At 29.9% G+C, this 13688-nt stretch overlaps 1 protein-coding gene across 1 annotated transcript; it reads right to left on the bottom strand.

Annotated features, from left to right (window-relative positions):
- Window positions 1-5: 5 nt before the first annotated feature.
- Window positions 6-5682, bottom strand: LOC129752508 (nucleosome-remodeling factor subunit NURF301-like; the record flags this gene model as incomplete). Its single annotated transcript, XM_055748281.1, has 3 exons — window positions 4763-5682; window positions 2052-2499; window positions 6-1972 (listed from the first exon to the last, which is right to left on the bottom strand). Coding segments are annotated over exons 2-3 (2298 nt in total), but the record flags the coding sequence as incomplete, so codon positions are not given.
- Between the last annotated feature and the right edge of the window lie 8006 nt (window positions 5683-13688).

The raw sequence follows: 13688 nt of genomic DNA on the forward strand, positions 1-13688 counted from the left end.
TTCTTTTTTTCCTCCCGCTCCGCCGACGTTATTCTATACATGCGAGTATGGCCGAGCTGTTCATGCCAAACGGTGGCAAAAATGACACTACGCATACAGGATTGCAAAATACAAAGAATCCGTGAGAAATCCTTCGCTTTGTTGCAGGCACTGATAGCGCTGATCCATACTTTTCTGAGCTTCGTCCAGTTTTGGTGCAGATATGGTGATGCAACAGCTTGCTCTAGGGCTATCATTGTCTGCTTGATTGTGGATATGATCTGTTGCTGGCTGTTGTGCACTCCTCCTCCAAGCCATTTGAATTCGGACGCCTGAGTCAGAGAGAACTTGTGCGATAGATGACGTTTCTTGTCTCGGTCTTCGTTTCGTTGGGGTTTGTTCAAAGCAATCGGATTGATACTATACTGGTTGACGTAAGTTTTGAATCCGTTTTCCATGCCCAGTTTAAAGTAGAGCGTTCCGTTAGACATTTGGTTGGTTTTGGTACGGGTTAGACGTAGTTCTTCTTCTTCTTTGGTAAGCGAGCCTTTGCGTTTTAATTCATCAACACTAAACGTACGAGGAGCTAGCGAACCAGTCTTAGATCTAGTCACATGCTTTTCATTGGGACCCTTGGAATCGTCTTCCTCTTTACAGGAAGATTCGTCTCCGTCCTCTTTTTTATCGTTCGATGTAGTTTGTTCGCCCTCCTCTGGCGAATCATCTGTATCCATCTTTTCATCTCCTTTTACATTTTTGTCTTCCAATAATTTTTCAATGCGCTGATTATCGAATTCAATATATGATTTCTTGTTTCCTTTCTGTTGATTGGTAATTGTTTCCGTAAGAGTCATTTGACGAACCATTTCTTCTTTGCGATCCTCTAATTCTTTGTACAAATGTAACTCGTATTCATTTGGATCCAATTTGGACATCAACAGTTCCAATTGTTTCACAGTGCTGTAGTACCAAACATCGGACGAATCTTCCGTCTCGACAAACACTCTCCTTCCAATGTACCAATATTTCCGCCCATGTCGATCATAACCGAGCAATTCCTGCCGGCATAAGAGACCCTGCTTCTCCTGGGTCGAAATACAATCCATAACACCGGATACTTTGTGCTGCTTGCACAAATTACACTGCCAATCCTCGTTGGGAATTTCCACTAGTGGTGGGTCCACGCATTCCAAATGGAAAACTGCCGGGCACGTTTCGCAACATAGCAAATCGCCCAACCGATGACAAATACGACAATGATCGTCGTAATGGATTGGACCTTCTTGCAGCATGTCATCCCGAACAGTAGTAGTAGTCAAAAATTGATCGGTTAAAAATTGTAAAACCTTTAACTTTTCCTCTGGTGTCACAAATGGATACTCATTCAAGCTGAGTATACTCAACACCTCCTGATCTAAGATACTAGAATCACTTTCAATATAACTTCGTAGCACTTCTGGCCACGTTATAGAATCTATCAAATAAAGCGCAATATTTACACTATCCTTCTGGTCCAGTGGTGCAAAGTGCGTTTGTTGGGAGTCTTCTTCCCGGAGCACTGCTTTCAGCAGCATGATGTGCACCTCGGTCAACAGCGAACTCAGATCTTCACACATAATTGCAGCGCAAAAATCCTCTAACCTGAACGGCGACAACCTTACGAGATTCCGAAATCGACGGATAATTTCATAAATCGAGGTACACTTCAGCACAATCGAGTGAGGAACCAGCAAGTCTTCCGATGACTGCGGCAGCTTCAACGGAGGATACTCACGGTCTTGCAGCCAGATCGGGTCCGGCGAAGGCTCCTTCTGGCAGCTCATACCGGTCGACACGCTGAAGCTCTGAATCGAGAAATCGGACTCGGATTCGGCGGCCAAACTTTCCTCGGAATCCGAAGCCGATCGCATCGAATCTTCGTACGCGTCACTTTTGTCACTGTCATCGCCGAAATCCGACCCGTAATGGTATTCCGACTCGTGATAGGTGTAATCTGTAGGAAGAAATTACATTTATATGAAGATTTCATTGGAAGATTTGGATTTCTTTAAATGTTATCGTAAGATACTTACTTTTACGATTGTTGGCGCCTCGCCCTCTTCCGCCGCCATTCGAGGGTCGCCCCTTCCCTTTGGCGTTGGCTCTAGGTGTTTTAACCGGGGCCGGAACTGAGCGACGCGATGTCGATGGGCGACTTTCTTCACTGCCCTGTGGCGAGGAGGCTCGAGATGCGGACGGGGTGCTGAAACGGGAATCGCCATCCTTGCACAAATATTTGGGCTTCTTGAGCAGATGATACTGGAACTTGCTTTTCGGTCGCTCCATAGACGTGTTGGCGCCCCGAGCCGGAGGTCGGCCACGCTTCTTGCTCGATCCCTCGCCGGCAGATTTTCGGTTACTCATTGTGGTTGTTTTGTTGTGGTTTTAATGATTAGCTTTGATTAACTTTATACATACAGCTACTGAGGCTGAATAGTAGCAAGAACGATTTACTTCTTTGGTGTGCTTATTGTTCGGAGACTGTAACGAACATGAGAAAAAACCGACCGATTAATGTATTTATTGATGTCCGTCGCAGGTAAACATTTTACAGGTATAAAAAACAGTCAGGTATTTTTGATGTAGTTTTTTCGGGCTTGCTGAAAAACAAATTGAATTTTGCTGGTGTTCGTTTTTTTTTTTTTTGTTCAAAATATACTGCCTAAACGGCATGTATTTGAACAGAAAAAGGCAATTCAAGGATGGTTTTCAATGCTCTTGTCGAGTTTTTTATACTAAATAATTATACCTAGTTAGGAAGCTCCTATACTAACTGTATAAAACAAGCGATGAAATAATACTTAAGGTATGTGTCTAAAATTTGGAAGAAAACATTTGTCTACTTACAAGCGATGAAATAATACTTAAGGTATGTGTCTAAAATTTGGAAGAAAACATTTGTCTACTTAATATGAGAAATTTGTTAATTTTAAAGCTTATTTTAAGAATGAATTATTTTTTGTATACAAAAATCGCTTAAAAACTTTGTTTTTCAATTCTTAGACAAAGGACAAAAGCGTCTCAAAATGTTAATTCAGCTCAAATGAATTCAAAACTCATACAATATTAAGCGTAGACTATCTTTAAAAGAATCCTCAATAGAGTAAGACAATATAAAAATTTTCGTGCAAAGAATACAAAAAAATACGAAACAAGAGTTAACATTTTACTTATACAGAATTAAGAATTTGGATGTTTTTCAAATTTATCCTGAACAAATAACGCATATAATGGCCTTGGCCTTAACTTCACATAAGTAAGAAATAATACGTTTGAAGGAATTCTATTGAGGGTTGTAATAGCCTATCAGTTCCACCTTTTTATGTTGGTTTCTCTTACTTTTTTTTCAATTCGTGTTAAAAAGCAAATAATTATCTAAAATAAACAAAAAATTCACGTTTTTATTGGAGTAGTTTTTTTTTTAAATAAATGCAAAAACAGTGGGTTTTCCTTTATCAGCGCTAGTTTTTTTAGAAATTATCATTAAAAGAATGCTACTATAAATTTCAACAAATTTGCTTAAATTTTTCTATTTCATACATTATTATAATTTACAGGATTATTGATCCATTTTGTTTTATTTCGGCATTTATCAGTGAAACTTAACACATTCGTAGTCTTTCACTTATGTAGTTTTTTGTGCCTATTTTTTTAACATTTCCTAACTTTGTATTTCATTACATTTGTAACTTGTATTTCATTGAGGCAACACTTAACTGTCAAAAACTTATGTGATGAACTTACAAATATTTTACTGTGAAGCCAAAATTATTTATGAAATTTATGAAAACCAACTCCGAACAAAAGATTTTTACAATTTCAAACTGACTTATATTCTATCATTGAAGGTCTTATCTCCTAAACTTTGACCTGTAAATGAGGATTTATAATTTCCAACCCAAGAAATACGTAACATGTACTGAATATGCAGTTAAATATTTACAAAATGCTTTGTTAATGTTTTTTAACAATTGTGTTTGTATTTATTTCTGCTTCCAGAAACATTCCTAAATTTCAAATATAATTCTATGTCTTTTGTTAAAATGTAACCTAACGCCTAGGTCAAAGAGTAAAATATGTACCTAACAAAGCAGAAATGAAAGAGCGACGCCATAATTTCAGGATTTATTCTTTTAAACGGATTCGTTGGATTTATTCAATCAAATCTCTGTCGAACATTATCAGAAAGTGTTTATTGGACTGATACCTACCAGACTGATAATGCAAAACCTCAACAGTTCATGCTTGGAAAATGGAAAATTGCAACAACAAAATGCTATGTAGACGTCGTCGTTCCACAACCACCCCCAAGCTGAAAACAATAAATCCCCCCAGAGTCATTAAAATCAACGTTAGCTCATCAAAAAGGTACCAACTAGTATCTAGTATCTACTTGCTGCGGGCTTCTGTCTACTACTATGTGGAGGTGATGAAAATTGCTAGTCGATTAAAATGGAAAAAAAGGTTATGTACAGTAGTAGTAAACCTTCATTCAGTATCCAGACCCAGCCATCGGGGAAAAATGGGTTCAGCTGATTTGTTTTTGTTTTGATACTCGTTATGTTGTGGCCATTCTAGAACGGGTGATCTCCGACTTATCTTCGGCCCACTTGCCTTTCTCGTTGCGTATAAGAAGGCAAAGGTGAAATTTCCTTCGATTTTTCCCCTAAGAGCCATGCGAATGGGAAATTCACCTTCTGGCAACCATTTTTCGCTACGGTGCTAATCGAGGTTAAACACTTACCAGAACTTCCGGGACGAATCCTCCGCTGGGTGATCGCTGTATCCGCTCGATTCCACCTGACACATGTCAGGCTGGGATTTGGGAATATTTTTTTCCGCGCCAGACCAAATTTTTCACTGCTGCACACACTCTTTTTCGATGCTCTTTGCTGATCGAGGGTTTTGTTCTATGCGACGAGGACGCACTAAATTTTACTTCTGCTGCTGCTGCTGCACGATGACGCGAAAACGTATGAAAAATTACCATCCTGTGCGGGCACGATAGAAGCTCGTCGCTGATTGGTCGTCGCCGCGGACGCCATCTTGTGCTGCTGCGCTGTGTTCGGGTTTGCTCCCTGGGTCAATTTTGGAGCCTCAAATGTTAACTTTTAGCAGAAATTTAGCACTTTTATCCACGAGATAAGCACTTTAGATATTTTAAGCTACTTTAAATAGCAAAATTTGTCCAATTTTCCAAATCACTAAACTGACCAAGTCAATGCTAGTCAATCGGTCGACCAATCAGAAGCGCCGTTCTATTTCGAAAGTTTGACACACGCACACCATCAAACCAGATTGGTACTGCGCACACCTACACCTATGCAAATTCGCACTCACACAACCGTACCAACTGCTATCCGCACGATCGTATCGATCCTAGTGTTTGTGGGATCTTTTTTCCAACAGGAGGAAAAATTTACATCAATCGTACTTGCCAGCCAGAGCCAAAATATCAGCTACGAAAAAATATCCCATCAAAACAAATCGTCCAAAATTCAACGAAGCACTCTGCACTTTCAATCACTTTTTACAATTTAGGAAGCTTAATTTCCGGAAGAAAGAAAACTAGGCTACCAAAACCCCGCAGAATGCAAATTGCCAGCGTTTTGGTAAAGTACGTCTGCAACTGAGCAGAGCTTTGCGACGTTTTGCTCTGCGATTGCGGTTGGCTGGTGTTTTTCTGTTGCTGGCTTCAGAAACACCGAGATAAACGCTACGATTAAATTGAAGTGCCGAGTCGACTATCTTTAATCAAAAACTTTTTTCGTGGTTCATTGGCAGCGGGGCACAGATTTCTATGTTGAACTGATAATTTTATAGCAATAAAAATACATTGTCAAAAATTATTCTATTAATATAATAAAAAAATGTGACATTATGATTGCAAACTAATTCCCGCCTGAAAATGTAACCAGTCAGTTTGTAATTGATTTTACTTACCGATTTATTCGAGTGCTTAATCTTGTTGGATTTTTCATACAAGAAATTATAAGCTTTACCGATGCCAATAGGAATGATAGAAAGCACGCAAGCACAAGCTTCGGTACCAGACAAGGAATATACGCATGATTGTCTCAAATCAAAAGTCTAGAAAAACGAACATTCAAGTTTTGATTTATTCGATACCGAATTAAAAAAAGAATTCCCACTTGGACAGCATACCCGCAAGCAAGATTTTACAAAATCTTTTTTTTTTAATTATAAAACACCTGATCGAATCAGAAATTTAAGTTATTTTTTTCTCGACAAAGCTTTTCGGGAGCTCTCAAAACCCGTTTCTGCTAAAAATTCAATCCAATTACTTCAATCTATTACTGAGAAGCCAGCCTTTCCATGGAACTGACTAATGGAAAATACCTACATCATCATAGGATCGCTCCAAACGTTAACCATTTCGATGTTCAGAAGGCATCTTAAACTAGACTAGACTAGACTATTTAGACTGGGCCAATAAAATTCAATAGGAATGACAAGAAAAGGAATAAAAATTATATTTCAACTACAAATAACACAAAATAGAGAAAATCCAAAATGCAAAAATTACAAAATTTAAAAAACGATAAAAATCACAAAAAAGAAATTTTGGTCGTTTTTTATTATTTTTGTCATGTTTTTTCCAATTTTGTCTTCTTAGCCCTTTATGTCATTTGGGACATTTAAATCCCTTTTTTTTTTTTTTCAATATTCCCTATTTTGTCAGTTTTTATCATTTTAGTCATTTTTGAATTTTTTTTCATTATTGTCATTTTTGTGTTTTTGTTATTTTTGTTATATTCTCATTTTTGTCATTTCGAAATTTTATAGTTTCTGTAATTTTTTTAGATTTTGTAATTCTTGTAATTTTAGTCAATTAAGTATTTTAGTTAATAAAGTTATTTTAGTATTTTTAGTTATTTTAGAAATTTTCGTAATTTTAGTGTTTAAGTAATTTTAGTAATTATAGTAATTATAGTAATTTTAGTAATTTTAGTAATTTCAGTAAATTAAGTAATGTTAGTAATTTTAGTGTTTTAGTAATTTTAGTAATTTTAATTATTTAAGCTGTTGAGCAAATTTAATAATTTCAATAATTCTAGTAATTTTAGTAATTTTAGTAATTTTAATAATTTAAGTAATTTTAGTAATTCTAGTAATTCAGTAATTTTAGTGATTCAGGAAACTATTTTAGAAATTTTAGAAATTTTAGCAATATGTACAAGAAATTTTTGAAAATTTCGCTATTTTCGGAATTTTAGTATTTTTTTGAAAATTTCTGTAGTTTTTATAATTTTTGCAATATTTTTTTATTTTTGTAATAATTGTGATTTTTGTGAATTTTGTATTTTATGTTTTTTTTCTTTCTTGTCATTTGTGTCGTTTTGGTCATTTTCATCCTTTTTGTCATTTTTTACGTTTTAATAAATTTTGTCATTTTTTTTTAACATTTTCGTCAGTTTTTTCAATTTTGTCATTTTTGTAAATTTTGTATTTTTTGTAATTTATGTAATTTTTGTACTTTTTATCATTTTTGCCATTTTTGTCATTTTTGTAATATTTGTAATTTTTGTAATTTTTGTTTTTTTTTTTTTGTAATTTTTGTCACTTTTGTCATTTTTGTCATTTTTGTTATTTTTGTCATTTTTGTCTTCTTGTCATTTTTGTCATTTTTGTCATTTTTGTCATTTTTGTCATTTTTGTCATTTTTGTCATTTTTGTCATTTTTGTCATTTCTGTCATTTTTGTCATTTTTGTCAGTTTTGTCATTTTTGTCATTTTTGTCATTTCTGTCATTTTTGTCAGTTTTGTCATTTTTGTCATTTTTGTGATTTTTTGTGAATTTTGTGATTTTTGTGATTTTTGTCATTTTATTCATTTTAGTCATTTTAATCATTTTTGTCATTTTCGTCATTTTTTTCATTTTTTTCATTTTTGTCATTTTTGTCATTTTTGTCATTTTTGTCATTTTTGTCATTTTTGTCATTTTTGTCATTTTTGTCATTTTTGTCATTTTTGTCATTTTTGTCATTTTTGTCATTTTTGTCATTTTTGTCATTTTTGTCATTTTTGTCATTTTTGTCATTTTTGTCATTTTTGTCATTTTTGTCAATTTTATCAGTTTTGTCATTTTTGTCATTTTTGTCATTTTTGTCATTTTTGTCATTTTTGTCATTTTTGTCATTTTTGTCATTTTTGTCATTTTTGTCATTTTTGTCATTTTTGTCATTTTTGTCATTTTTGTCATTTTTGTCATTTTTGTCATTTTTGTCATTTTTGTCATTTTTGTCATTTTTGTCATTTTTGTCATTTTTGTCATTTTTGTCATTTTTGTCATTTTTGTCATTTTTGTCATTTTTGTCATTTTTGTCATTTTTGTCATTTTTGTCATTTTTGTCATTTTTGTCATTTTTGTCATTTTTGTCATTTTTGTCATTTTTGTCATTTTTGTCATTTTTGTCATTTTTGTCATTTTTGTCATTTTTGTCATTTTTGTCATTTTTGTCATTTTTGTCAATATTATCAGTTTGTCATTTTTGTCATTTTTGTCATTTTTGTCAATATTATCAGTTTGTCATTTTTGTCATTTTTGTCATTTTTGTCATTTTTGTCATTTTTGTCATTTTTGTCATTTTTGTCATTTTTGTCATTTTTGTCAGTTTTGTCATTTTTGTCATTTTTGTCATTTCTGTCATTTTTGTCAGTTTTGTAATTTTTGTCATTTTTGTGATTTTTTGTGAATTTTGTGATTTTTGTGATTTTTGTCATTTTATTCATTTTAGTCATTTTAATCATTTTTGTCATTTTCGTCATTTTTTTCATTTTTTTCATTTTTGTCATTTTTGTCATTTTTGTCATTTTTGTCATTTTTGTCATTTTTGTCATTTTTGTCATTTTTGTCATTTTTGTCATTTTTGTCATTTTTGTCATTTTTGTCATTTTTGTCATTTTTGTCATTTTTGTCATTCTTGTCATTTTTGTCATTTTTGTCATTTTTGTCATTTTTGTCATTTTTGTCATTTTTGTCATTTTTGTCATTTTTGTCATTTTTGTCATTTTTGTCATTTTTGTCATTTTTGTCATTTTTGTCATTTTTGTCATTTTTGTCATTTTTGTCATTTTTGTCGTTTTTGTCATTTTTGTCATTTTTGTCAATTTTTTCATTTTTGTCATTTTTGTCATTTTTGTCATTTTTGTCATTTTTGTCATTTTTGTCATTTTTGTCATTTTTGTCATTTTTGTCATTTTTGTCATTTTTGTCATTTTTGTCATTTTTGTCATTTTTGTCATTTTTGTCATTTTTGTCATTTTTGTCATTTTTGTCATTTTTGTCATTTTTGTCATTTTTGTCATTTTTGTCATTTTTGTCATTTTTGTCATTTTTGTCATTTTTGTCATTTTTGTCATTTTTGTCATTTTTGTCATTTTTGTCATTTTTGTCATTTTTGTCATTTTTGTCATTTTTGTCATTTTTGTCATTTTTGTCATTTTTGTCATTTTTGTCATTTTTGTCATTTTTGTCATTTTTGTCATTTTTGTCATTTTTGTCATTTTTGTCATTTTTGTCATTTTTGTCATTTTTGTCATTTTTGTCATTTTTGTCATTTTTGTCATTTTTGTCATTTTTGTCATTTTTGTCATTTTTGTCATTTTTGTCATTTTTGTCATTTTTGTCATTTTTGTCATTTTTGTCATTTTTGTCATTTTTGTCATTTTTGTGCAATATTATCAGTTTGTCATTTTTGTCATTTTTGTCATTTTTGTCATTTTTGTCATTTTTGTCATTTTTGTCATTTTTGTCATTTTTGTCATTTTTGTCATTTTTGTCATTTTTGTCATTTTTGTCATTTTTGTCATTTTTGTCATTTTTGTCATTTTTGTCATTCTTGTCATTTTTGTCATTTTTGTCATTTTTGTCTTTTTGTCATTTTTGTAATTTTTTTTCATTTTTGTCATTTTTGTCATTTTTGTCATTTTTGTCATTTTTGTCATTTTTGTCATTTTTGTCATTTTTGTCATTTTTGTCATTTTTGTCATTTTTGTCATTTTTGTCATTTTTGTCATTTTTGTCATTTTTGTCATTTTTGTCATTTTTGTCATTTTTGTCATTTTTGTCATTTTTGTCATTTTTGTCATTTTTGTCATTTTTGTCATTTTTGTCATTTTTGTCATTTTTGTCATTTTTGTCATTTTTGTCATTTTTGTCATTTTTGTCATTTTTGTCATTTTTGTCATTTTTGTCATTTTTGTCATTTTTGTCATTTTTGTCATTTTTGTCATTTTTGTCATTTTTGTCATTTTTGTCATTTTTGTCATTTTTGTCATTTTTGTCATTTTTGTCAATTTTATCATTATTGTCATTTTTGTCATTTTTGTCATTTTTTTGGTCATGTTTGTCTTTTTCTGTCATTTTTGTCATTTTTGTCATTTTTGTCATTTTTGTCATTTTTGTCATTTTTGTCATTTTTGTCATTTTTGTCATTTTTGTCATTTTTGTCATTTTTGTCATTTTTGTCATTTTTGTCATTTTTGTCATTTTCGTCAATTTTATCAGTTTTGTCATTTTCGTCATTTTTGTCATTTTTGTCAGCTTTGTCATTTTTGTCATTTTTGTCATTTTTGTCATTTTTGTCATTTTTGTCATTTTTGTCATTTTTGTCATTTTTGTCATTTTTGTCATTTTTGTCATTTTTGTCATTTTTGTCAATTTTATCATTATTGTCATTTTTGTCATTTTTGTCATTTTTGTCATTTTTGTCATTTTTGTCATTTTTGTCATTTTTGTCATTTTTGTCATTTTTGTCATTTTTGTCATTTTTGTCATTTTTGTCATTTTTGTCATTTTTGTCATTTTTGTCATTTTTTTGGTCATGTTTGTCTTTTTCTGTCTTTTTCTGTCATTTTTGTCATTTTTGTCATTTTTGTCATTTTTTTCATTTTTGTCTTTTTTGTCATTTTTATCATTTTTATCATTTTTATCATTTTTGTCATTTTTGTCATTTTTGTCTTTTTTGTCAATTTTGTCAATTTTGTCATTTTTGTCATTTTTGTCATTTTTGTCATTTTTGTCATTTTTGTCATTTTTGTCATTTTTGTCATTTTTGTCATTTTTGTCATTTTTGTCATTTTTGTCATTTTTGTCATTTTTGTCATTTTTGTCATTTTTGTCATTTTTGTCATTTTTGTCATTTTTGTCATTTTTGTCATTTTTGTCATTTTTGTCATTTTTGTCATTTTTGTCATTTTTGTCATTTTTGTCATTTTTGTCATTTTTGTCATTTTTGTAATTTTTGTCATTTTTGTCATTTTTGTCAATTTTATCATTATTGTCATTTTTGTCTTTTTTGTCATTTTTTTGGTCATGTTTGTCTTTTTCTGTCATTTTTGTCATTTTTGTCATTTTTGTCATTTTTGTCATTTTTGTCATTTTTGTCATTTTTGTCATTTTTGTCATTTTTGTCATTTTTGTCATTTTTGTCATTTTTGTCATTTTTGTCATTTTTGTCATTTTTGTCATTTTTGTCATTTTTGTCATTTTTGTCATTTTTGTCATTTTTGTCATTTTTGTCATTTTTGTCATTTTTGTCATTTTTGTCATTTTTGTCATTTTTGTCATTTTTGTCATTTTTGTCATTTTTGTCATTTTTGTCATTTTTGTCATTTTTGTCATTTTTGTCATTTTTGTCATTTTTGTCATTTTTGTCATTTTTGTCATTTTTGTCATTTTTGTCATTTTTGTCATTTTTGTCATTTTTGTCATTTTTGTCATTTTTGTCATTTTTGTCATTTTTGTGCAATATTATCAGTTTGTCATTTTTGTCATTTTTGTCAATTTTATCATTATTTTCATTTTTGTCATTTTTGTCATTTTTGTCATTTTTGTCATTTTTGTCATTTTTGTCATTTTTGTCATTTTTGTCATTTTTGTCATTTTTGTCATTTTTGTCATTTTTGTCATTTTTGTCATTTTTGTCATTTTTGTCATTTTTGTCATTTTTGTCATTTTTGTCATTTTTGTCATTTTTGTCATTTTTGTCATTTTTGTCATTTTTGTCATTTTTGTCATTTTTGTCATTTTTGTCATTTTTGTCATTTTTGTCATTTTTGTCATTTTTGTCATTTTTGTCATTTTTGTCATTTTTGTCATTTTTGTCATTTTTGTCATTTTTGTCATTTTTGTCATTTTTGTCATTTTTGTCATTTTTGTCATTTTTGTCATTTTTGTCATTTTTGTCATTTTTGTCATTTTTGTCATTTTTGTCATTTTTGTCATTTTTGTCATTTTTGTCATTTTTGTCATTTTTGTGCAATATTATCAGTTTGTCATTTTTGTCATTTTTGTCATTTTTGTCATTTTTGTCATTTTTGTCATTTTTGTCATTTTTGTCATTTTTGTCATTTTTGTCATTTTTGTCATTTTTGTCATTTTTGTCATTTTTGTCATTTTTGTCATTTTTGTCATTTTTGTCATTTTTGTCATTTTTGTCATTCTTGTCATTTTTGTCATTTTTGTCATTTTTGTCTTTTTGTCATTTTTGTAATTTTTGTCATTTTTGTCATTTTTGTCATTTTTGCCATTTTTGTCATTTTTGTCATTTTTGTCATTTTTGTCATTTTTGTCATTTTTGTCATTTTTGTCATTTTTGTCATTTTTGTCATTTTTGTCATTTTTGTCATTTTTGTCATTTTTGTCATTTTTGTCATTTTTGTCATTTTTGTCATTTTTGTCATTTTTGTCATTTTTGTCATTTTTGTCATTTTTGTCATTTTTGTCATTTTTGTCATTTTTGTCATTTTTGTCATTTTTGTCATTTTTGTCATTTTTGTCATTTTTGTCATTTTTGTCATTTTTGTCATTTTTGTCATTTTTGTCATTTTTGTCAATTTTATCATTATTGTCATTTTTGTCATTTTTGTCATTTTTGTCATTTTTTTTGTCATTTTTGTCATTTTTGTCATTTTTGTCATTTTTGTCATTTTTGTCATTTTTGTCATTTTTGTCATTTTTGTCATTTTTGTCATTTTTGTCATTTTTGTCATTTTTGTCATTTTTGTCATTTTCGTCAATTTTATCAGTTTTGTCATTTTCGTCATTTTTGTCATTTTTGTCAGCTTTGTCATTTTTGTCATTTTTGTCATTTTTGTCATTTTTGTCATTTTTGTCATTTTTGTCATTTTTGTCATTTTTGTCATTTTTGTCATTTTTGTCATTTTTGTCATTTTTGTCATTTTTGTCATTTTTGTCATTTTTGTCATTTTTGTCATTTTTGTCATTTTTGTCATTTTTGTCATTTTTGTCATTTTTGTCAATTTTATCATTATTGTCATTTTTGTCATTTTTGTCATTTTTGTCATTTTTGTCATTTTTGTCATTTTTGTCATTTTTGTCATTTTTGTCATTTTTGTCATTTTTGTCATTTTTGTCATTTTTGTCATTTTTGTCATTTTTGTCATTTTTGTCATTTTTGTCATTTTTGTCATTTTTGTCATTTTTGTCATTTTTGTCATTTTTGTCATTTTTTTGGTCATGTTTGTCTTTTTCTGTCTTTTTCTGTCATTTTTGTCATTTTTGTCATTTTTGTCATTTTTGTCATTTTTTTCATTTTTGTCTTTTTTGTCATTTTTATCATTTTTATCATTTTTATCATTTTTGTCATTTTTGTCATTTTTGTCTTTTTTGTCAATTTTGTCAA

The sequence above is a fragment of the Uranotaenia lowii genome, chromosome 3 (assembly GCF_029784155.1).
Source record: "Uranotaenia lowii strain MFRU-FL chromosome 3, ASM2978415v1, whole genome shotgun sequence".
Lineage (NCBI taxonomy): Eukaryota > Metazoa > Arthropoda > Insecta > Diptera > Culicidae > Uranotaenia > Uranotaenia lowii.